Source organism: Rhinolophus ferrumequinum, chromosome 16 (genome assembly GCF_004115265.2).
Source record: "Rhinolophus ferrumequinum isolate MPI-CBG mRhiFer1 chromosome 16, mRhiFer1_v1.p, whole genome shotgun sequence".
NCBI classification, from domain to species: Eukaryota; Metazoa; Chordata; class Mammalia; order Chiroptera; family Rhinolophidae; genus Rhinolophus; species Rhinolophus ferrumequinum.
This window is the reverse complement of record NC_046299.1, coordinates 52,787,771-52,809,855: the sequence shown is the minus strand read 5'-3', so window position 1 is coordinate 52,809,855 and position 22,085 is coordinate 52,787,771. Positions and strand designations below refer to the sequence as shown.

Genomic DNA, 22,085 nt, shown 5'->3' with positions numbered 1-22,085 from the left:
TTTATATCGCCCATGTTATCGAAACTCAGCAGTGTACTGAACACTAAGCACAGCTGTCTGTATCAATATCGATATCAATATCAGTACAACAGGTCCTCAAATGACATCCTTTAGTTCAACGTCGTTTCATTGTAACCTTGATGAGATGCCACAGGGACTTCGCTCTTGTTTATATGAATTAGCTGATGGTAAAACAGGTTTCGTTATACACCGCTTTGCATAACGGGACAGAACCTGTTGATTACATTGAGGACTTAAGTATATATGGATACAGATATCCACACATACTCATGTATTTTATCTTCTATATACAATGAGTCTACGCTTAAGTGTGAAGCTACACCTTTATTATATTCACTCTTTTACACATATTAATTGAGCCCCTCCTGCTTTAGGCACTATGAGAGATGTAGTAATAAATAAATTCCTCAATGGCATTATAACGTAACCGAAAGAAAAACATATTTAAATACCTACTGTGGCCAATGCCATTAAAAAATTAAGTACTAGACATAAAACAGGAGATTGAGAAGGAAGGATCATTTGGAGATAGAGAAAATAAGAGGCTCCATGTACACGCCTGGCATTTGAGCCAATCCCTGAAGGACAGGGACGATGGTTAGCATGTGGACATATGGGCAAGAATTTCCAGGCAGAGGATATAATAAATAAATTATAACAAAATTATGAAGGCTCAAAGGTGGCGTGCTCATCTGAGTGCAGAACAGATTTCTCTTTTTAAAAAACACAAGATTTAACCCAACTTTGCAGACCAGTTTAGAAAAATCCTATGGACTTACCAAAGGGATCTCTTTTCAAATTCTCATCATCATACTTATCGCCCTTTAGAAGCAATAGAAATATTGCGTATGAGTCCCCAGTGGCACGGCGTCCCAGAAGACAAGCTGAAAAAAATAAATTTCCTCTTCTGAACACTCCTCGACTCAGCGCTTACATTTCGTGACCTGATTTCTTTGAGGCCTCTGCTCAAGTTAACTTTCCTGTTTTGCTTGTGGAGGGCTTAGCACCCGACACCACCTCCAACTCTCCGGAGCTCTATAACGTGTTGGCTGCAACAGCCTTCTCTGCAGCTGCAGATATTCAGCAAAAGCCAATGCACATTTGCTCCAAAGGTCTTTCTTTCTCCTATTGGAGACATGGACCTTTGGAATATCTTTGGATCCTTCCTCAGCTGTAACTTCCACCCTGGAGAGCAAAAGAAACTCTATCCTCAGACCTCCGTTTCTATCACTGTAGTCATCCTGAGCCCCTAGCACGTGAGACAGAGATGATTCCTTTTTCTTATTCTGTCCGAGTGCCTTTGAAGAGAAACTGTGCTTGATAATGCTTTTGCTCCGAATTGATGGGTGCTCACCCTAACAGGTCCACAATCTTGCAAGAACAACAATAGCAAACTGAATAGTCACCTCAAAACAAACTCAGTAGCAAACTGCAATGCCACTTTGGCTAACTCACTCTTAACTTGTGGACAACTGGAACTCATCATCATCTCTTCTTTCTCAAGAAGGCTCTGATTGCAATGACAGGCCACAACCAAAAACTATAACAGTAGAGAGTCCTAACGGGCCTTGGCAATCACGGTTTAATCCCTGCATTTTGCAGCTGATAAAACTGAGGCCCAGAGAAGAGAAATGGCTTGTTCTAAGTCATGCCTCTTTTTAGTAGCCCAAGTGAGACTGAAATCTAGGTTTCCTGGCTCCTAAATTAGTTCCTTCCTCTACTACATGCTGTTTATCAGCCTTCTAAAGGTTGGGAAAACTGAAAGAACAGCAGTGTGGTAGGCTGAGTCCTGTTCCAGTCCCCAAATCCTGTGAATCTTACATTCCATGGAAAACAGGACTTGGCAGATGTGAGGAAGGATCCTGAGATCGCAGGATTAGTTTGGAATATCCAGGTGGGCCCAATGTATTCACAATGATCCTTATAAGAGGGACACAGGAGTAGCTAGGGAAGAAGGCGGTATGACGACGAAAACAAAGATGAAGTGATAGGCTTTGAAGATGGAGGAGGGGGCTGCAAACCAAGGAATACAGGCAGTCACTAGAAGTTGAAAAAGACAAATGAACAGATTCTCAAAACTATTCAGAGCCTCTTGAAAGAAGCTGCCCTCCTCACACCTTAATTTTAGCCCTATAAAACTCATTTTAAACTTTGACCTCCACAACTATAAGAAAATTCGTTTGTTTTGTTTTAAGCCACTAAGTCTGTGGTAATCTGCTGCAAAGGCAATAGGACACTAACACAGATTTTGGTACCTAGAAGTGGGGTGCTGCTGTGACAAGTACCTAAAAATGTGCAAGTAGCTTTGGAAATTGATAGTAAAAACTAGAGGAATTTCAAGAAGCTTGACAGAAAGCCTAGGTTGCCTTAGGCAGACTGTTAGTAGAAATACTTGCATTATGACTCTTCAGTGAGGACGCAGAAGGAAGTGAGGAGTGTGGTAGAAAAAGCCAATATTCTCTTAGAGAAGACCTAAATCATCATAAATAGACTGTTGGTAGAAGTACAAACATTAAAGGTGCTGCTGGTGAGAGCTCATAAGGAAAGGAGGTATACATTACTGAACAATGGAAGAAAGGGGATCCTTGTTATATAATGGCAGAAAGGTTAGCTAATTGTTCTACAGTTGGATGAAAAGCATAACTAGTAAGCAATGAAGTCGGCTATTTAGCTGAGAAGATTTCCAAACAAAATGTTGAAGATGCAGCCTATTTCCTTTTGCTGCTTATAGTAACATGCAAGAAGAAAAAGATAAATTGATGAGCTGTTCTGCAAAAAAAAAAGCACCAAAGCTTGACGATTTGGGCAATTCTCAGCCTATTCAGATTGCAAAGTATGCTAAAGTTAGGAAATACCCTGTCAGGAAAGGATGCTCTGGACAACTTCTAGTTAGTGCTTCAGAAGGATAAAAGGATCAGAGTATTTATTCACATAGAGAACTCTTTGAAGAGATTAGGCATATGATTGATGAATCCCCTCAACCTTCTCAGCAAAAGCCAGAAAATGAGATAATCCAGGAAAAACGTGTGGAGGACAGTCTTGTCTCATGGAATGAATCCCATGACATACATGGGAGATCACAAGGTTTTTGAGAATGCTATATCAGCAGAGTACTGACAGTTTAGACTGAAAGGAACAATGGGAAGGTGAAATGAAAGAAGACTGTCAGGTAACCAAAATTCCACAGACAAGAGACAGGCTGACAAAACCACTCAGCTGTAAACATATGCTACCTTTCATGAAAAAGCAAGGGTGACCCACAAGGCAGAGCCTCAGACCCAGTGGGCAAATCCTCAAACCATAACGGATTATTCCCAGACCTTTAAACCTAAAGGAGCTTGCCCTGCGGGATTTAAAAATTGCTTGGGACTGGTCAATAGCCCCTTTTCCTTTCACTTTCTCCTCTTTTTGAATGAAATGTCTAAAACTGATATCCTATGTCTACCCCACCATTGTATTTCGGGAGAAGATACCTTATTTCTAGGTCCACAGAGAGTAATTCTGCCCAAGAATGGGTTATACACAGAGCCTTATCCATAGCTAATAAAGATTATTGAAAATCATGAAATTTGGTACTTTTGAGCTAATGAGACTTAGATGAGATTTTGGACTTGAAACTGTAATGGTTGAGACTTTTAGGGACCTTGGGATGAGGTGAATGTAATATTTCAGGTGTGGGTGATATGAATCTTTGGGAGACACAGAGAAAACACATGTGTGTTGTTTTCACCCACCAAGTTTGTGGCAATTTGTAACAGCAGCAATAGGATGCTAGTGTAGGAAGGAGAGAGGAGGCAATCGGAGGAGGAGAAGACCCCCCACACACACACAACTGCTCTTACTTACGGAGCGATCACAGCCCTTGAAAGTAGGAAGCAACAAGCTAAATCTTTTTGCTATGCCACCCTTGTAGGCAGAAGTCCTGCCACATGAGCTGCTCTTCTGGATGCCTTGCATGCTGTAACACCTGGTGGCACCAGCCCTGTAAAACCCTTCTCTTTCTTGTGCCAGTCAGATATCCCATGACACGCCAGAAGTTGGAAAATTATACTTTCTGATTAAAATTTGGAAGCATTAGACGAGACACTGTGTACTGTTTTCAGGTGCAAGGGATTGGCTGGAAGTTTCCAAAACTAGATATCAAAATGTTTCGATTTTTCTAAGCATTTCAATAGTTTAGGGCACAAAGGACAAAGTATTTCAAAACAAGACTTCCACAGGAAACCTGAGATATGTGCTCACCTACTTTATCCAGGAATCTAGAAAGGATGTGATGATAGACCTGGGATCTCAGAATCAAAGAATTGCAGGCACCTGAAGACCAGACCCAAATCCCTGATATGCACAAAGATCAGCAAGAGACTTAGGGTCAAGTGCAGCTGACAAAAGCAAAATAATGGTCATCACTACCTCCTGAGTACCTGTCGGCTTCCTGGAGGTTCACACAGACCATTTTGCTCATAAAAGCCCCTCAAGGGAGAGTATTGAAATAGACATTTAAAGGGTTTAGATACATTTTCCCAGGTAATCTTCATAAAAAGGAAGTGGCTGGACTAGGACCACAAAACACCTCCCCCTCTGCTTTGCTGCCAAATGACTGGATCCAGTGATAACTGATAAGAGAACATCTGCAATGAAAGGAGTTCAAAGGGGAGAAGTCTTCTGATTGGACACAGATGAACAGACATATATAAAGCCAATAGCAGAGAAAAATTCTGTTCATGATGCAGTAACCAAATAAAGCTGGGATACGAGCAGTCACCTAACATTTCTCAATAGCAAAAGGTTTGGCTTATTCAAAAATGTATGCATTCAATATTCATTCAACACACATTTATTTAAGTGCTGAGCTGGTACCAACCAGCATTTAACATCCAGAAGACAGCATTCCTTACCCCAAAGAATGTATGGAAGCACAAAGAACTTAGGGAAGAACTAACTGATCGATTTAATTTATTTGATTCTTTCTTCTGGAAAAAAACCTAAGGGAGCTAACGAATGCCTCAAAAGTGTTACTAACATATCCTAAGGAAGAAAAAGAAATAAATCTATTTTCTCCTTTAAAAGGATACAATTGACCTTGGAGGTTGATTCAGAACCTCAGAACGAGGTAAAAATAAAGTACAAAAAGTGACTTTTTTAATATCCTAGAATTTTCATTTTCTCTTAAAAGAGTGATTTTTAAAACTGCTGATCTCAGAGTTGAGACCAATAGAGAGAAGTTGCAGGAACACAGACATCCCTTCAAAACAAAGATTACTCGCATGAGAGCTGTTCATCAATGGTCCAGCTGCTTCTGATGTACTTAGCTCCTCACCGCTGGGAGGGTTTAAGCAAGAGGCTGATCAACTGGATTCCAGGCTGGCATCCAATGGATTCCTTCTTTGGGATGGGAAGCTAGAAAGGATGACCTCACAAGTCCCCAATTAGATGTATGTGATTCCTGAACTATCACTTCATTGAAAGGGCCGGGCAGACCATCCAAGGTCATTTGGCTCAAACAATATTCAAAGAATGTTCATTTTCCTAAATTCTGAATCCAATGCTAGAGGTCATCTTGTCACAAAAGCTCTAGGTGACACGAGTTCTCTAAATATAGCTAAACTAGTCCTTCACCTTGACAGGTCGCAGGACCTAACCCTGAGGGCTGAACGGCAGGACCAGCTGACCCTGAAAGGCTTCTCCTAGACCCACGTTCCTGTAGTTCCACATCTCACTTACCTGTCTGGCTGAGTAAATTACTACACGAAATACCTGCCTCAAAGACTTATAATAAAAAGAGATTCAATAGGACAACGGCCAAGTGAAGCAGCATTCATGAGCACTCTGAGATGAAAATTCCCAGTCGGCCTTAATGCTGGAGAATTTACTTTAAGGTGTAAAAATAACACGTACTGCTATATTTCTTCACTTTATTTGCTCTCCTCTGCAGAGATTACTGCTGTGTGCACAGCGTCGTCAGATTGGAGAAGGTCAGGTTGACAAAACTTCTTGGTGGGGAATAATCTTCAGCCCTCCCAATATATGTGCCTTGCCACTTCCCGGCCACAAAAGCAAACTCTGGTTTGAAAAATGCCAAGTCTCATCTCCAAGGAAAGTCAATAACTTCCAAATGGCCCCAAGATCGCATTTGTGTGGTTATAATAAACCATTAAAAACATTAAGGAATAATTCAGATTGAAAGAGCTTTCAAGGTTATTTTTTCTTCTTCTCAGTTTTGGCAAAGACAATATAAACCTCAGGGAAAAAAAAGGCTGTTAAAGAAAACAGGAAAATGATCACATTAGACCTGGTGGAACTTGCTTTTCATCTACAAACACCTTCTTAAGAGAATGATCGTATTTTTGCAGCAAAAAGATATTGTATAGATTTTCTGTGGAAGAAAATTTACTTGTTTTCGGGTCTGAGATAGTTGGGGATGGTTCTACAGAATCGTGGTTTGTTTGTTTGTTTGTTTGTTTGTTTGTTTGTTTCCCCTCGGGAGCAGTGTCCTCTCAAACGAAACATGAAAACAATTTGAAAGTTCAGGCAGGTTTCAGAGGAGAGGGCACAAGGAGTGCTCTTCAACACAACAGCCCCAAGACTGTATTTAAAAGCCAGAAATGAAAACAGGTTTGAGGGTGCGCAAGAAAAGCATATGATTCTGTGTTCCCCAAGAATAATTGCCCATCCACAATGCCAGCTCTGAGACTGCAGTTCTGAGAAAGCCCAAACACTCCCAAGAATTCCTCCAGCCTATCCTAGAATTAAGGCCCCACTGCAGAATGTTACAACAGCTGGAACACCAGAGATCACCATCTTTCAGACCTCATATGAAGCCACAGCATGATAAACAAATTCAATAAAATTACGAATTGGCAAACTGTTTGCAACAAATGTTATTTCCTGGATAACAAGATGGATAACGTACATTCTGCAACATATGCGAGGAATTATTGAAAACAGATGTAAATGTTCTCAAACTCGAGTCTTTCTTTGGCACAAATCTGAAAACGCTGATTTTACTCTTTACTTTACAGCAGTGCCCAATGTACCTCAAATAGTAACCCTTGTACTGATCAGAAGATGACTTAGGAAGATGTTTCGGCTGTCCTCCCCTATTTTATAACACGTGTGATAGGGAAGGTATTTGCTCCAAAAGCCCTTCCATACAACACCAAATACAAGGGTGAATCCTGAATGGAAAAGCAAAAGCAAGGGTGAATGAAAAACAGGATAATAATTATATTTAAATTACTCCAGGTCTAAAGGTCCTCTGTTAACATACTCACACTGTAAAGAATGCTCTGACACCCCCTTTGCCATCCCATCCATAACCAAAGCCCTGGGGGCTGCCGGTTAGCTCAGTTGGTTAGAGCGCAGTGCTCTTAATAATAAGGTTGCCAATTCAGTCCCTACATGGGCCACTGTGAGCTGCGCCCTCCACAACTAGATTGAAACAACTAGTTGACTTGGAGCTGATGGGTCCTGGAAAAACACAATTTAAAAAAAAAAGCCCTTACCCCTTAGCTAAATGCCACATCCATCTTCCTCTTTTCTTTTTTCCTCTGGCACCTCCGCTGACTTGCCTATGTGGCAAAAGCAGCCATGTCACCACATCTTACCTGCCACACAATCAAGATTTTTCTAATTGTAAGGAAAACAGTCTCCTGAGCACGCACAAAAACACGCAATGTGCAATCATCACATTTTGGAAATGGGGGCTCAGAGAGGTATTTTCCATGAAAAGTAATTTACATTTTTCAGCTACAAATGCATCTTTTCTTCTAAGAAGAATCATCTGTACAACAGATTTGTATCTGAAAATAGAAGGCCGGATTTATGCAAAAATGATCTCAGGGGATCACCGCAGAAACACAAAAAAGTAATTTTCTGCCAAAATTATACAGAGCACTCACAAGAGATGTTTTTCAAATACGACCACTAAACACATAAAATATACAAATGAAATGAAATTAATACAAACCAAGAGTTCTATAGCGATCTTAAATTAAAGAGTTTGGCATGTCAGACAAAACATCAGAATAAAATTCTTGAGAGTTTAAAAATTACAGAAATGTCAAAGTCCATATATTTCACACGAAAAAGAACCTCTTTTGCTTTTGTTAGGATTGGCCTCTCCAGTTTTTTTTTTAATATGCCACAAATGCACTGGATGGTAAAGTTAATTCTCTAAAATTCCCAAACTGTGTTAATCTGCCCAAATACAAAACTCTTACCATCACCCACAGTGAGTTGAACTATAAAACTTAAAAGAGAATAGTTTGAAAGAAAGAGCTCCCCAGTCCTAGAATCATAAAACAAATTAGGAACGTGAGTCAGCCTGGTAAGGTGTTTTAATATGGACAATGACCTCAACCATTTGCAAAGCAAATAACAAAGGGACCCGGGGTCATTTTTAATCACAGTGGACCCTTGAACAGCATGGGTTTGAACTAAGTGTGTTCACTTACATGTGGATTTTTTCAATAAATACGTACAGTACTGTAAATGTATTTTCTTGTCCTTATGATTTTCTGAATGACATTTTTTTCTAGCTTTATTGTGAGAATACAGTATATAATACATATAATATACAAAATATGTGTTCATTGTTTATATTATTGGCAAGGCTTCCAGTCAACAGGAGACTATCAGGAGTTCAGTTCTGGGAGGGGTCAAAAGTTATACTCAGATTTTTAATTGCACGGAGGGGGATTGGCACCCCTAACCCCGCATTGTTCAAGGGTCAACTGTGCTCCATGCTTCAAAACCAACAATTCCAAGTAACTGTGTGTTATGTGAACAAAAGCCAAAAAGTAGAGTGGAAGGCGCTCTGGGCCAGGGGTAAGATATTCGGCTTCTTAGTACCAGCCCTTTCACTTAATTAGCGTTGGACTTTAGGAAATCAATTTCCCTGAGATCTCAGTTTCTTCATCTGTGACAGAAGAGTTTTACCAAAACATCATCTAAGATTCCTTCTAGCTTTAACATCTAATATGTAGCAGATAAATCATGGCAGGATTAAGCAAGTGTTCACCCCTTTAATAATTTCTGAGGAGGTTCGATTCCACCTATGTTATAAGAATGAGCCCAAAATCACTTCTGAGGCCCCCTAAAGCCACATGGTACTTTTTCTTCTACTGGAAGATAGGAAATAAGCTCCATTTTATTGACTAGAAAGGGAGCAGGAGACAGAGAAAGTCCCACCTCTATTTGTCTTTACGTTGACGTTCCACATGCAGCCGCTGTTTATGTTGGCTGTCATCCTTTGATTTCCACTATAGTTTGCAGCACGGGGGTCACTGGGTAACCTCTGCCTTCTAGAGTCTTATGAGCTCTCAACCCCCAGGCCAACGGTGCCTATGTATCTGACGGGCTTTCCTCTGACAGTCTCCAGCACTTCGCAAGAGAAGATCGAAAAGATGCAGAATAATGTCAACTCGAATAGTAATCTGTTAGGTGAATGGTTCTGTTGCTTACTACACAAGAGTAGGTTATGGTTTCATATATCATGTTCAATGCGCAATAGATATTTTTTTCAACCATTCATATTAAACTGGTGTAAATGTTTTTATTCTTTGCCACATTTCTGGGTGGTAAGCTCGGACTCTCCCAGGAATTTGTTTGCTTTAAAATGCCATGCATCTCCAGGCGGCCTTCCCTCATAAAAAACGGGCACGTCTTCTAAATGAATTTCCCCTTTTCTGCAGTTAATAACTAACCAACACAGCAGAAACACACCGTGTGTGAAGCCCTGTTTACTACGGGTGGTAAATCACGTGCCTAACATCCTGGAATTCATTCTGAATACTGTAACTCCGTTCATCGTAACGTGCTTTGCCCTGTGCTGGCGGACATCACCACCACCCAAATTTGTGGTAAATCTGATTCTAGTTCAGGGTCTTGTTTGGACATGTATTTATTTGGGAGTGGGGGTGAGAGAGAACGTGGAAAGGGATTTTTAAGGAAGCGTCACGACAATGTGCACATGGGAACAAAGACTCTCTCACCCGCCCCGTGGCCCTTGCCCACAGGTCGGTCTCAGGAGGTCATCTTCCAGGTAAGGCCAGCTCTGGCCTCGCGTGCCATCTGTCCTTGTGTCCAACTTCCCTTTCCAGCCTTTACCATTCTCCAAAGCTTGCACTTAGCCAGATGAAAACTCGTCCCCCAAGGTGTCAGCTGATAGCTAAGGTGCTAAGATTACACACCTCCTTGAAATAGCTTCTTGCTGATGGGAGCTCTTAGGTCTAAAATACCTTGAGGACCCAACATTATTGAAACGTATTAATACCATGGCTGCTCGTGAGGGCAGGTGAGCCTCTTAAGCCACTTCATACGGTTACCCTAATTTAACAGCCACTATTACTCTGTGTCTCTAATGAAAAACATTAGAGATGCAAGAATCAGCAACGTTCCCTCCCTCCTCCGCTGGACGTCAAAGGGTTCCAGCTCGGCCCTGTATCCAGCAAGCTTCTGGCTCTACAGTCTCTCTTTCCAGACTTCTAGTAGTGGGGGCAGGATGGGGGTAGGGAGTAGGTTTACAACTTGCTTAGAGAGAACAGGCTGGGGAGAAAAAGGAGCACATGCCTGAAGCTCCTGTAAGACATCAGGGGAAGTCTTGGTTCTCTGTCCTTGCCTAAGGCAGTGACTCACAGGGTAGGAATCAGGGCTTCCTGGACTGCTTTTAGGTCCTCTCCTGTCTCCCAGAATCCTTTAGACCAGAGTTTAGCAACCTCTTCCTGTAGAGGTCCAGAAAATGAATTTTTCAGGCAACGTGAGCCATACAGTTTCTACTGCAACTAGTCACCTCTGCCGCGGTGCCATGAAAGGAGCCGCAGACAACATACAATCAAATGGGAGTGACTGTGTGCCTACAAAACGTGATTTACGAAAACAGGCAGTGGGCCAGAGTTTGCTAAGCCCTGATCTAGACCAACACTGTCCAATAGAAATGCAAGGCAAGAAGATAATTCAAAATTTTCTAGTAGCCACATGAAAAAGGTAAAGAGAAACAGGTAAAACTAGTTTTAAAACATTTTATTTCATCTCATATCCACAATATTATTGTTCGACATGTAATTAAAATAAAAGAGTACTGATGAAATATTTCACCTTCTTTTTCCCCGTTAAGTCTTCAGTGTGTATTTCACACTTAGGGCACATGTCGATTCTCCACAATTTAACTGTTCAAGAGGCGTATGTCGCTAGTGGCTACCATACTTGACAATGCAAATCTAGATCTACCATTTCCCTGCCTGTTTTAGGTGCCATGCAGAGGAATGGCCACGGTCCTCCTGACCACCAGAGGGCTACCTGCCCTCATCTTCTCCAGAGATCCATCCCAAGTCACTGGCATATCTAGGACATCAGCAGAACCACAAAGACTTCAATGGAGAGTGTTTAGAAGGAACAGTTCCCATAATTGGACCATCTCTACAAGAGAATCTTTTGTTAGTTTAAAAAAAAATGTAAAGCAAATGTAAAGGCATTTAAGGAAAACAATTGAACACTAAAACCATTTTCCCAAAAATAACAAAAAAAAAATCTTTTCACTGCTAGCATTTTGCTTCCTCTACCCTCCTATTCCTCAAAAGCTCATATTACAGACACAAAATATTTTTCTACTGGATCTACAGGTAACCCCTTGCTATTACCACCAATAACAAATTCTTACTCTTAAGGCACCTCTTTAATTTTAACAAATACTCAGGCTATGTCATTGGGGATGACCTCCACAGTACTGGGGCCCACAAATGATGCCATCTCCCCATGCAGAGGAATGGCGACGGTTGCTCCTGTTGTTTAAACAGAATCCTCCTCCCACAGACAAAGGTTTGTTTAGTAGAAGTGAAGGACTCAGGAAGTTGAGAGAGCTTTCACTCCAATTTTTATTGTAATAAAAAGCCATCAAGACATTTACTTTCTTTCCCTATGTTTTCAACTTACACAAGATTCTTTTTAAAAGCGTTTTCTAAAATGTGCCTAAAGTAATCTTTTCCACAGGGAAACACAAACCCAACAAAATAGCCCTTTGTTTCAGCTAACATTTCACAAATAGAAAATAGCAATACCTGGCACAGGGTCTCGGGCTTCAGGAAGTTGGGGAGGCCCCACTAACTGTTCTCATGGCCCCAACTTCACCGTGAGGGGACATGAACACCCACTAATGGATTTCAGCATGCCCTACAATGCCAGCCGCCATGACGCTACTAGTACCAGCAGCCAGCATCTATAAAAAACCCCTCCGGTTGGGAGTCAGGGGGAGGACTACAGAAACAAACCAGGAGTTCTCCTCTATCCCATGTCATGTCTGTGCTTTGCCAGTGATGTAGATGGAAAAGCACACTGAACCAGTAGTCAAGGAACGTCTGTCCCTGCAAGTATTCAGGAGTGGCCTCCATTACCACTTGGTAGGGACGTTGGGGGTGGAGGTGGGCATCTTTGGAGGAGGGGGCCATGCTGGCCTAAGCCCTGTCAGACCTGAGACCGTGATTCTATGATTCAGTAAGATCTAATCCCTCTACACACCAACTAGCCAAGTCACCCACACACCTCTCAGGGTCCTTATCAAAAAATGAGAATGATATCACCTACCTGGAAGGGTTGTAGCAAAGAGTAAAAAAGAATACTGCAGAGTGCCCAGCATATAAGAGATCCCAGACATCTGACAGTTATTGTACGTCATGATCTGTGAAATTAAGCAATGACACAAGATCGCAGACACCACTGGCAGAGCTGACCCCACAGCTCTTTCCCAGCACCCCTACTCCCACTCTTTGTTAGCACAGTTTGCCTCTTTCTGTCTCATCCTCTCCTAAAGCTCAGGTGTGGGCATGTGATGAACCGTGGCCGATACGACACAAAGGGATGTTTCCTGGAGGACATTTGAAAAAGAATATCTCAAATAAAAAGGGATGCACTGGAGGCAATATCCCTCTTGCTTCAACATGACCGTGTTGTGTCCATGTGTGATTCATGGAACCGTCACACGTAGGCTGTGGCTACAAGGAAACAAGCCCTAGTGCCAAGCTGACACGCTCAGGTTGGGAGAAAAAAGATGGCAGGAGTCTTGGTCCTTGATATCAATTGCTGGACCAGTCCCTTAACTGCTTAACTCAGCTTTCTTCTTACATGAAATAATAAAATCTCCTCCCTGCTTAAGCCATTTTTTTCTTCTGTTACAATCTTCTGCTTACAACAAGTGTCCTCTAGTTCTACAATATTATGACTATAAATCCAACTTCCTAATCATTCTAACTCCCTCCTAAAATTCAACTTGTTTTACCTTCCTTCAGCTTCCTGACAAATACAGAATATATGTGTCTCTTCTCTCTGGTACACACCACATCCATCAACTTTGTATCTTCACACATTTCATTATGTCAACTTAGAACATATTCTTCCTGCTTTCTATTTACCTTCTCCCCTTTCTTTAGGGCCAAATTCGACTCCCAATTACTCCAAAGTGACTTTTGTGACCACTTCTAGCACATATTTCTTCCCTATTCATTTCTATAGCTCTCATAGATTGTGTTGTATGGCTTATCATAAAAGCATCGAGTCATAGAACAAGGGCCACCTAGTCTAACCTGTTCGGTGAGGGGAGAATTTCCTCAGATAACACCCTTTGATCGAGATGATCAACCTACCTCATATTAAACAATTTCAGCATCAGGGAGTTTGCCATCTTACAAGAGCAGCTCATCACACTACCAGAATCTTCCTTATATTAAAACAAAATGTGACTCCTTGCAACTGCTAGGTGTGGTTCTCCTTGGATGTTCTGCATTGAGTTCTGACTTCGCATCCCGCCCCCATCCCAAAGCGTGAGTATCTGAAGGACATAGGCATTGCCTTATTCATATTCATGTCCCTAGCATTTAACATCATGACTGTCACATTCTGGGCATTCAACGTATATTGCTGAATAAACGACAAGTCTGATCTCACCACCATTGCTTACAGTGCTCAGAGTACACCATGAGTCAACATGGATCAAATTTTCCCTTTTGAGTTTGTAGACTTGGGAGTTAAAGCTGCTGGTGAATCTCTAACAGGCATGTGATGTGAAGACCCATAAGCTCAGGAACCACATGATAGCCACATTTGTCCAGGAACATATGCAGCAGAGGAAACCGGTAGGGTAGAGGGAGTGAAAGCAAACATACTGACAGAACTGAGAGGAGCTCTGCACAACCTCCAAGAATCGAAGGTGGGAGGTGTGGCTCTAAAGAGTGTTCCAGGCTCTTAGTCCAGGACCCCATGAGGCCTACCTAAGCGCTTAGTGTTGGGGTTCCATAAGATAACCCTATACCAAGTCCTGTTTTTTGCTTAAACGATATTGAGGCAATTTCTGTCACTTAAATCCAAAAGATCCTTGGCCAAGCCCTTCAGCTAACTCGGTATAAGAGTATGTGTGAGTGTTTATGAACGTTGCTTCTGAAACAAACCAGCTGGAGACAGAGGAGTGGAAGGGTTGAACGACTACTCCCCTTAACCAGAACATATGAGAACAATTGAGCAAAACCACACCCCTTAGAGCTCCCCTGCCACACTACAACTCCTCTTTCTGCCCATGAAGGAAAGCTGCCCAGCTTTCTAAAGCACTAAACAGTTGAGCAGACCTGCAGTCATCTTATCCCCCACTTCTCGGAGAATCTGGATCAGCTCCATAGGGGAGAGCTCCCACAGGGGCTTCTGCTTCTCTGTGCTCACAACACAACTCCCCAGACACTAGTCATAATGAGAGTAACACCAGCCAAAGGGCAACTCTAGTCCTTGGTTCCTTCTTACTTTCCCTGGAGTCCCTAACTCCCTTTCTGGTGAATCATGTGCTCTTTTGAAGCACCCAGCATTAGAAAACCTTTCTAGGGCATTGCCAATCATAACAATTTTTAGCTAAAAGGCAAAAAAAACCTTCATAGACACAGACAATAGTTTAGTGGTTACCAGAGGGTAAGGGGGGTGGGGGGGTGGGAGATGAGGGTAAGGGGGATCAAATATATGGTGATGGAAGGAGAACTGACTCTGGGTGGTGAACACACAATGTAATTTATAGATGATGTGATACAGAATTGTACACCTGAAAGCTATGTAATTTTACTAACAATTGTCACCCCAATAAATTGAAAAATAAATAAATAAATAAATAAAAATTTAAAAAATTTTAAAAATTAAAAAAAAAAATCATGACCTGAAAATAAGTAATTATAATGGCAAAATGACAAGTAGCTAGAGATATCTGGACAGATAATGCCAACTGGTACCCTCTCCAGTGAAACCATATGAAATACTGTATGTTCTACCAAATCATAAAACTCTTTCTGATCCTGACTCATTCACTCACCACTTATTGAGTATTTCCCAGAATGCCTGGGTTCAAATCTCAGTTCGGCTCCGTATAAGCAATGTAACCTTAGGCAAGTGACTTAACACCACAGAATCTATGTTACCTCTCCTGTAAAATGGAGATAATAGCAGTAACTTTACCACAGTGTTACAGTGATCATCAAATGAATTAATACATATAAGGTACTTTCAGTACCTGGCACATATCACTGAATAGATGCTAATCTGTATATCAGCCAAGATAGGCCAGATTATGCTGCAATAACAAACAAGATTTCAAGCTCAGTAACTTAAAACAAAAGGTCATCTCTCGTTCCACAGATGCGTGTGGGTTGAGTGGTGGAGAGCGGGCTCTGATCACTACAGTCACTGAGGGATCCAAGCTAATAGAGTGTTCGACATCTTCTAACGCTGGTCTCTCAAGAAAAGGCTTTAGGGTTTACCATAGCATAAGAAAAGGGCCCTCACTGTTCACTGGGTCTGAAATGCTCCTATCTAAATGTGTCACAAATGACTTCAGCTCTCATTGAATTGACCAAAGCAAGGCACACCTAACCTCAAGGGCATGGGGAAATGGAACTCTCCACATACACAGAAGGAGAAGAGAACTAGAAATACGAGTGGGCCATAATAATATCCACCACAACCACATATTATTATTACTCTATACCAGGCTCTATGCTACACCTCCACAACCTAGTGAGACATCACACATCTAAATCACTCTGATATGACACCTTTATGTAACACACCCATTGGTTTATGCTGGACATTTGCCTTTAATTTTTCTGTGTGTGTGTGTTTGTATGTGTGTGTGTGTGTGTGTGTGTGGACAGGAAAATTCATTTTTGAGGCTGGGTGTAGAGAACATCAAAAATGCTAGATTGTTGTTCAGGGATTCCATCAAAACCAGTTGCTGGTAGCAGGCATACAGAAAACCTGGAGAATGGTCTAAATTGATGAGTTATTTGGTGGAATAATTTTGAATTAGTAGATTACTCCATCTCTACTTGGAACACCAATGGACACAAGCTTTTTCACGATCAACATTTCTGTTGTTTTGGAAGATATTATTGTAAACAGACAGATCAATGTTAAGAGGCACTTAGGCGCTCCAATAATGTGCAACAATTTTCTAAAAACTACAGTAGGAAAAAAGCAACTGAAACATGAAAATTTAAAGCCCTATTACCTGCATTTCGCTCTGTAACATCCCACTTCACATCATTTCTAACACGCATCTTAAGTGTGCTAATTGGAAAGGCTCTGCTATGTATACAGCTCTGTTTTCAAGATGACAACTGCTTTGCTTTTATCACTAGGCTCAATACCAAGAGGGGAATCATTTTCAAAATTCAAAGCGTTTTGATCTGGCTGTGTCAACTGGCTGCCTGTGCTCGGTTGGTATTCTGTCTTAGAGAAAAAACATGAACGTTTTAGGCAGTGGGGCCGAGGCTAGGGAAAGGAAAAGCAGCCCTGAGTGGCTGAGTGGGAAAAGAGTGTCCTAAGATTAAAACCAAAAGTCCAATAACACTGAAAAGGCTGCCAAATTATTTCCCACCACCCCTTTAGGAAAGCACACTAAATATGCTACAAATGTTTATTGAAAAGAAAATCATTAACTAATAAATCCCAGAAAAGAATACTCAGGAGGCTTAGGTTACCACCCAGGAAAACAAGCGGAGATTTTCTCAGTTTACACCCATCTCTTCCAAAATTAAAAAAAACATCAGATGACAGCTGATAGGTGGTTTGATGAGTGATTCATGCCTATGAAAAACTCTCAAAAAAAAAACCAAAAACAAGATAAATCCATTTTTCTGTGAGTCACTCCATGTTGGAGCCATATCTACCAGACAAAAAGAGCAGGAACTGCTCTAGTTCAAGGTCCCTGAGCCCAAGAGAAGGAAGCTCTTCACTCGTCTCCCAGCTTAAGAGGTGTTCCCAAATAATTCACACATGTAGGACTAAGGACAAAGGAAAGATACCAAACATTCAAATGAACACAGACATGCAAATTCAAGAATATCAATGCTTTCCAATGGTGACAGATGAATTATCTATCTATAGTGGGGGCCACATGTTTCAATTTTCACCAAGGTATACAACATGATGAAGAGCCAGCATTTCAACCAAGCAGAGCTCTCTCTAGGCGAATACCGACTGGTCATATCTTGATTGTCCCTTCAACACTACTGTTTGAACAAGCATAGTGTGGCCAGTGAAAGGGAGCGACCAGTATCTAACCCTGTCTTCTAGCCAAGAGTCTTCAACACTGTATGGTTCACGATGGTGGAACTTCGGACATTTCAAATTGCATTCAAACTTGTGTCTATGAGGTATCAAAACACAACCTAAAGAAAAGGTATATTGTATATTTTCTGGAGAATACTAGTTTCTCAAATGGACCTATAAAGCGAAGCATCTCTGTTCTAGATCCATCCAAAGAATATCCCAATCTCTCAAGATACAAATCCTACACTCTTATGGGAAAAACAAAAAGGAGATCTACAGTTCTTCTAACTTGGTAAGACTCAGTAATTCTGGAGCAGTGTTTCTAGAACTTTATTGGCTTTCAGGGAACTCAGCTGGGGAACTTTTCAAACTATAGATTCTCAGCTTACCCACAAGAGATTCTGATTGAAGTCCCAGGCGATTGAAATGTAGGCAGTCCCTGGACTACACTTCAAGAAACTCTGGGCAAGTGGTTTCACTCCATGGGTCAGGCGCTGTGGGCAACTTGGAGTGAACTTCATTCAGAAGAGAACCTGAAAGCAGTGGCCTCTCCAGGGCTGTCCTTGGTGCCGTCAGCAACTCTATTGCATTACTTCCAGTGTGCTAGACACCCCACGCTCTCTTTGCCTGACCTCAGATTTACCAGGCGCAGCCCTTTTGCATGCACCTGCCCTGCTAACATGATCCACGTTGCCCCGGTTGTCTATAACATGTCTGGCAACCTCGCCTGTCTGATGTTGTTCCAAAGAAGTCTTCCTTTGTTCCAGGAGCCACAGGGACTCTCATCTAGGAAATTCTGGATTCTCCCCAGGTCTCTGATATTACCACTACCTGTGCACATGTGCTCACCACAATCATTTCTTGTCAATCAGCTCTGCTCCTACCTGGGTTCCCTGTTCAGCTGGAACAGAGCCTGAGAGAGATGGAATGATCATATCACTAATTACAGTTGACTGAAAATGGCAAGGTACTGGGGAACAGGTATGGGGACAAGGTATCACACTTGCTCCCAAACATCTAGAGCCTATGTCCGTGAATTCAAAGTCCCATACTCACCTCTCAACTAAATTAGCAAACGCAGACTACACAGATAATCAGGCCCCGAAAGAAAGTGTATGTGAATAATGGAAACAAATAAAATATAGATTGTAGAAGCTCTGTCAATAATTGCGCCTGGATTCCCACTTCACCATTTAACTATAAATCCATACTCACTAAGGATTGCATCACAGATCATAAATACCTGTTTATACCATGTCACTACATTCAGAATTGCCCCCAGAAAATCATTAACTGGCAAAGAAAGTTTGCAGTTTAGAAGATAACGGTAATGAAATGCTCTTCTCTACATTTCCTACTCACGGTCAAAAGAGCAGAATGAAATCTCTAAATATATATATTTTAGCACACAATCATAAATATCTACCCACAGACACGCTGCACGAGCTCATTTATATCAGGCTGCTAACTTTTTGTTTCATGCTATATTGATGGGCTTGACAGTTTTTCGAAGAGTTTATAACTGCAGCAGTGTTGATCTTATTTAAAGAGAATATTAAATCAAATCCCTTGTCATTGGCATAAAATCTCCTATAGCATCAACAAAAGGCGGCAGTTTTCATTGATTCCCTGATACAAAAGACACATGAAGCCGACTGATGCTGCTTTGCCAAAAAAAAAAAAAAAAAATCACAATTAAAGCCCCATGAAAACTATTAGTCATTGTAAAGGTCATCATCGACTTTTAATGGCATCCTAAAGGGAAACAAGACACTTCACTTCAACATCAAGGGCAAAGAGAAGAAAATGCTGTATTTCCAGGGTGGGCATAGCAGAGAGTACCAGGAAACCTTAAATAAATACTTGTATCCAAAAGCAACCCTAATAAAACATAATTCACATCACTCAGTGCACTGTCCACATTCATGAGGAAGAAGTTTCCAGGGGAACAGCTGATGAAAAATGCATGCACACAACCAGATGTGCTCAGTCTTACTGAATGAGCCCATACAGGAAGTAGATTCGCTATGTGGCGAAGGGCTTCTCGTCTTCCAGATTCACTAATTGGGAAGTGGGAATGTGAGTGTGAGCGCCATCTGTGCCAAAAATGAGCAGGTCCCTGGCCTCTCAGGTCCACAGCGTGCTTGCCTGTAAAGGGATTTAATACTGATCCAAATCTCGTTTCTCACCTGGGCAGTGACAACGCCCTCCAAACAGCCCCTTTCTTTGCATTCCTGCTACCCACCCTCTGTCTACCTGCAGCCAGCCTGAGTTCACCAAATCCCTCATTTGGTTAGCTTCCAGCTTAAAACACTTGAGTAGCTGTGTGTGGCTCAGAAAATAAAGACAGACCACTGGATAAAGAAGAGGTGGCACATATACAGAATGGAATAGTACTCAGCCATAAAAAAGAAGGAAATCTTGCCATTTGTGAAACCATGGATGGACCTAGAGGATATTATGTTAAGTGAAATAAGTCAGACAGAGAAAGACAAATACCATATAATCTCATTTACATATGGAATTTAAAAAACAAAATAAATGAACAAACAAAACAGAAACTCATAGAACAAATTGATGGTCGCCAGACGGGGAGAGGGATGGGGGATGGGTAAGAAAGGTGAAGGGGATTAAGAAGTATAAGTTTCCAGTTATAAAAATAGTCACGGGATATAAAGTACAGCACAGGGAATATATAGCCAATAATATTGTAACAACTATGTGTGGTGCTGGATGGGTACTAGACTTACTGGGGTGATTACTTCGTAAGATATAGGTCTAATCACTATATTGTACACCTAAAACTAATATAATATTGTAGGTCGACTGTAATTGAAAAATAAATTTTAAATACATACCTACATACCAGACATCGTGAGGGTTGGGCCGGGTCTGCCATCACCTCCTCTGCCTCCCTGGCCTCATCACGTCCCCCACCTGCTCTCTGCACTCCAGACACAGGACCTTCGTCCAGTTTGCGAACGTGCCACCCTCCTTCCTGCCCAGGACTGTTCGTGTTGTTTTCTCTGCGTGGAGCTGTCTTCCCACCCTACTGTGGCCTCACACCTCAGCACAAACATCTCTTCCGCGGGGCTGGCTTCATGGGAGTACATCCCGCTCAGCTGCACAGGCGCCCACACTTGACTGAATGCTCTGCCGTTGCCATCATGAAGTTCTTAATAATTTTGGAACAAGAGGCCTTGCCCTGGGGCCTGCAAATTATATTTGAGTAGCCAGTTCTGCCCTCAGGGGAGCTTTCCCAAACAGCTCAAATGGCCCTTTATGCCACCTGCTGCAGTTAACATCTTACACTGATTTGAGAGACTGTGATGGTTTATCTTTCCCATTAGAATGTAAGCTCTATGATTCCAGGGTCCATGTCTGATTTTTGATTTCCACTTCATCCCCACCACCTAGCTCACAACAGGCAATCAGTAAAAGTTGGCTGTTTTATTATCCCGTTATCATTCCTATTAGTACCCTGAACAATTAAGGATAAGAATCCAGCAGGGAAGACAAGAAAACTACACAAAATGGCCATGGATAATTCTACCACAAGAACATACCTACTATGGGGGGTGACCAGGGAGCTGCCCGGGAGGTTTGGAGGGACAACTGAAACAGGCAGTTCCTGGGAAGATGGGCAACCTCTGAGGGGCAGAGCTCAGGGGAGGGCAGCCTCTCAAATCGGAGGAACAGCATAAAAAAAAGCACAAAATGAGTCTGGGATGGGGACCAATGGTGGATGGAACATTCTGGCACAGTGGCTTCATTGCAGGGCAGAGTCAGTCAAAACTGTGGAAAGTCTTGAACCCAGGCTAGGGAGTTCACACTTCTTCCTGAAGTAAGTGTGGAGGTGATAAATGCAGTGTTTTAAGAAATTAGGCCAGTTCCTTATGAAGCCTTAAAAAGTGTGAACATTACTCAAATAATTGCATAAAGATGATTTCCTAGCTACACACAGAAAGAAAAAGAAAAAAAAAAAAAACAACGTTTCAGCACAGTGCAACACCTTCTTCTTTTTTTGGAACCATATGTTAAAATGTGGCTAATAAAAATATGCTTTCATATTATACACAAATGCACGTTAAGCACGCTATACTTTTCAAAGTGCTTTCAAACACACCGCATATAAACGGCTCTCAGCCACCTTTCACGCGCCCCACTTCAATTGATCAAGTGTTTGGTCATCCCAGCTGACATCTTCCAGCTGGTACTGCCCCAGAAAGACGATTCCCAGATGAAAGACACACATGTATTTCTCCAGAAGGCAGAAATATCTCATCTGCAGCTCCCTGCATCAAAGACTGATACTGGAAAAGGTGTTTATTCTACTCAGAGTTGCAGTTGTTACTGCTTAAATTCACCAAGACAAAGGTGAATATTTCTAAAAATAAAACAAATGCCCTTTAACAAATGAATAAATTCACAAATGCCCACATACTGTGTGCCTGTGTAACAGGCACCCTACAGAGCAACAGAAATGCTCTTATTGTGAT

At 41.7% G+C, this 22,085-nt stretch overlaps 1 protein-coding gene across 3 annotated transcripts in view; it reads right to left on the bottom strand.

Moving 5' to 3' along the window:
* Positions 1 to 22,085, bottom strand: part of LRMDA (leucine rich melanocyte differentiation associated) — a 1,022,392-nt gene that overhangs the window by 650,731 nt on the left and 349,576 nt on the right. The window contains exon 1 of one of the 3 annotated variants that reach the window (XM_033129766.1): positions 7,524 to 7,558. The exons of the other annotated variants lie outside the window; for them this stretch is intronic. Within the exon in view, the coding sequence (XP_032985657.1) occupies positions 7,524 to 7,543 (20 nt within the window). The 5' untranslated portion in view covers positions 7,544 to 7,558. Of the gene's footprint in view, positions 1 to 7,523; positions 7,559 to 22,085 lie in introns of those variants that run through there. 3 annotated transcript variants of the gene reach the window in all.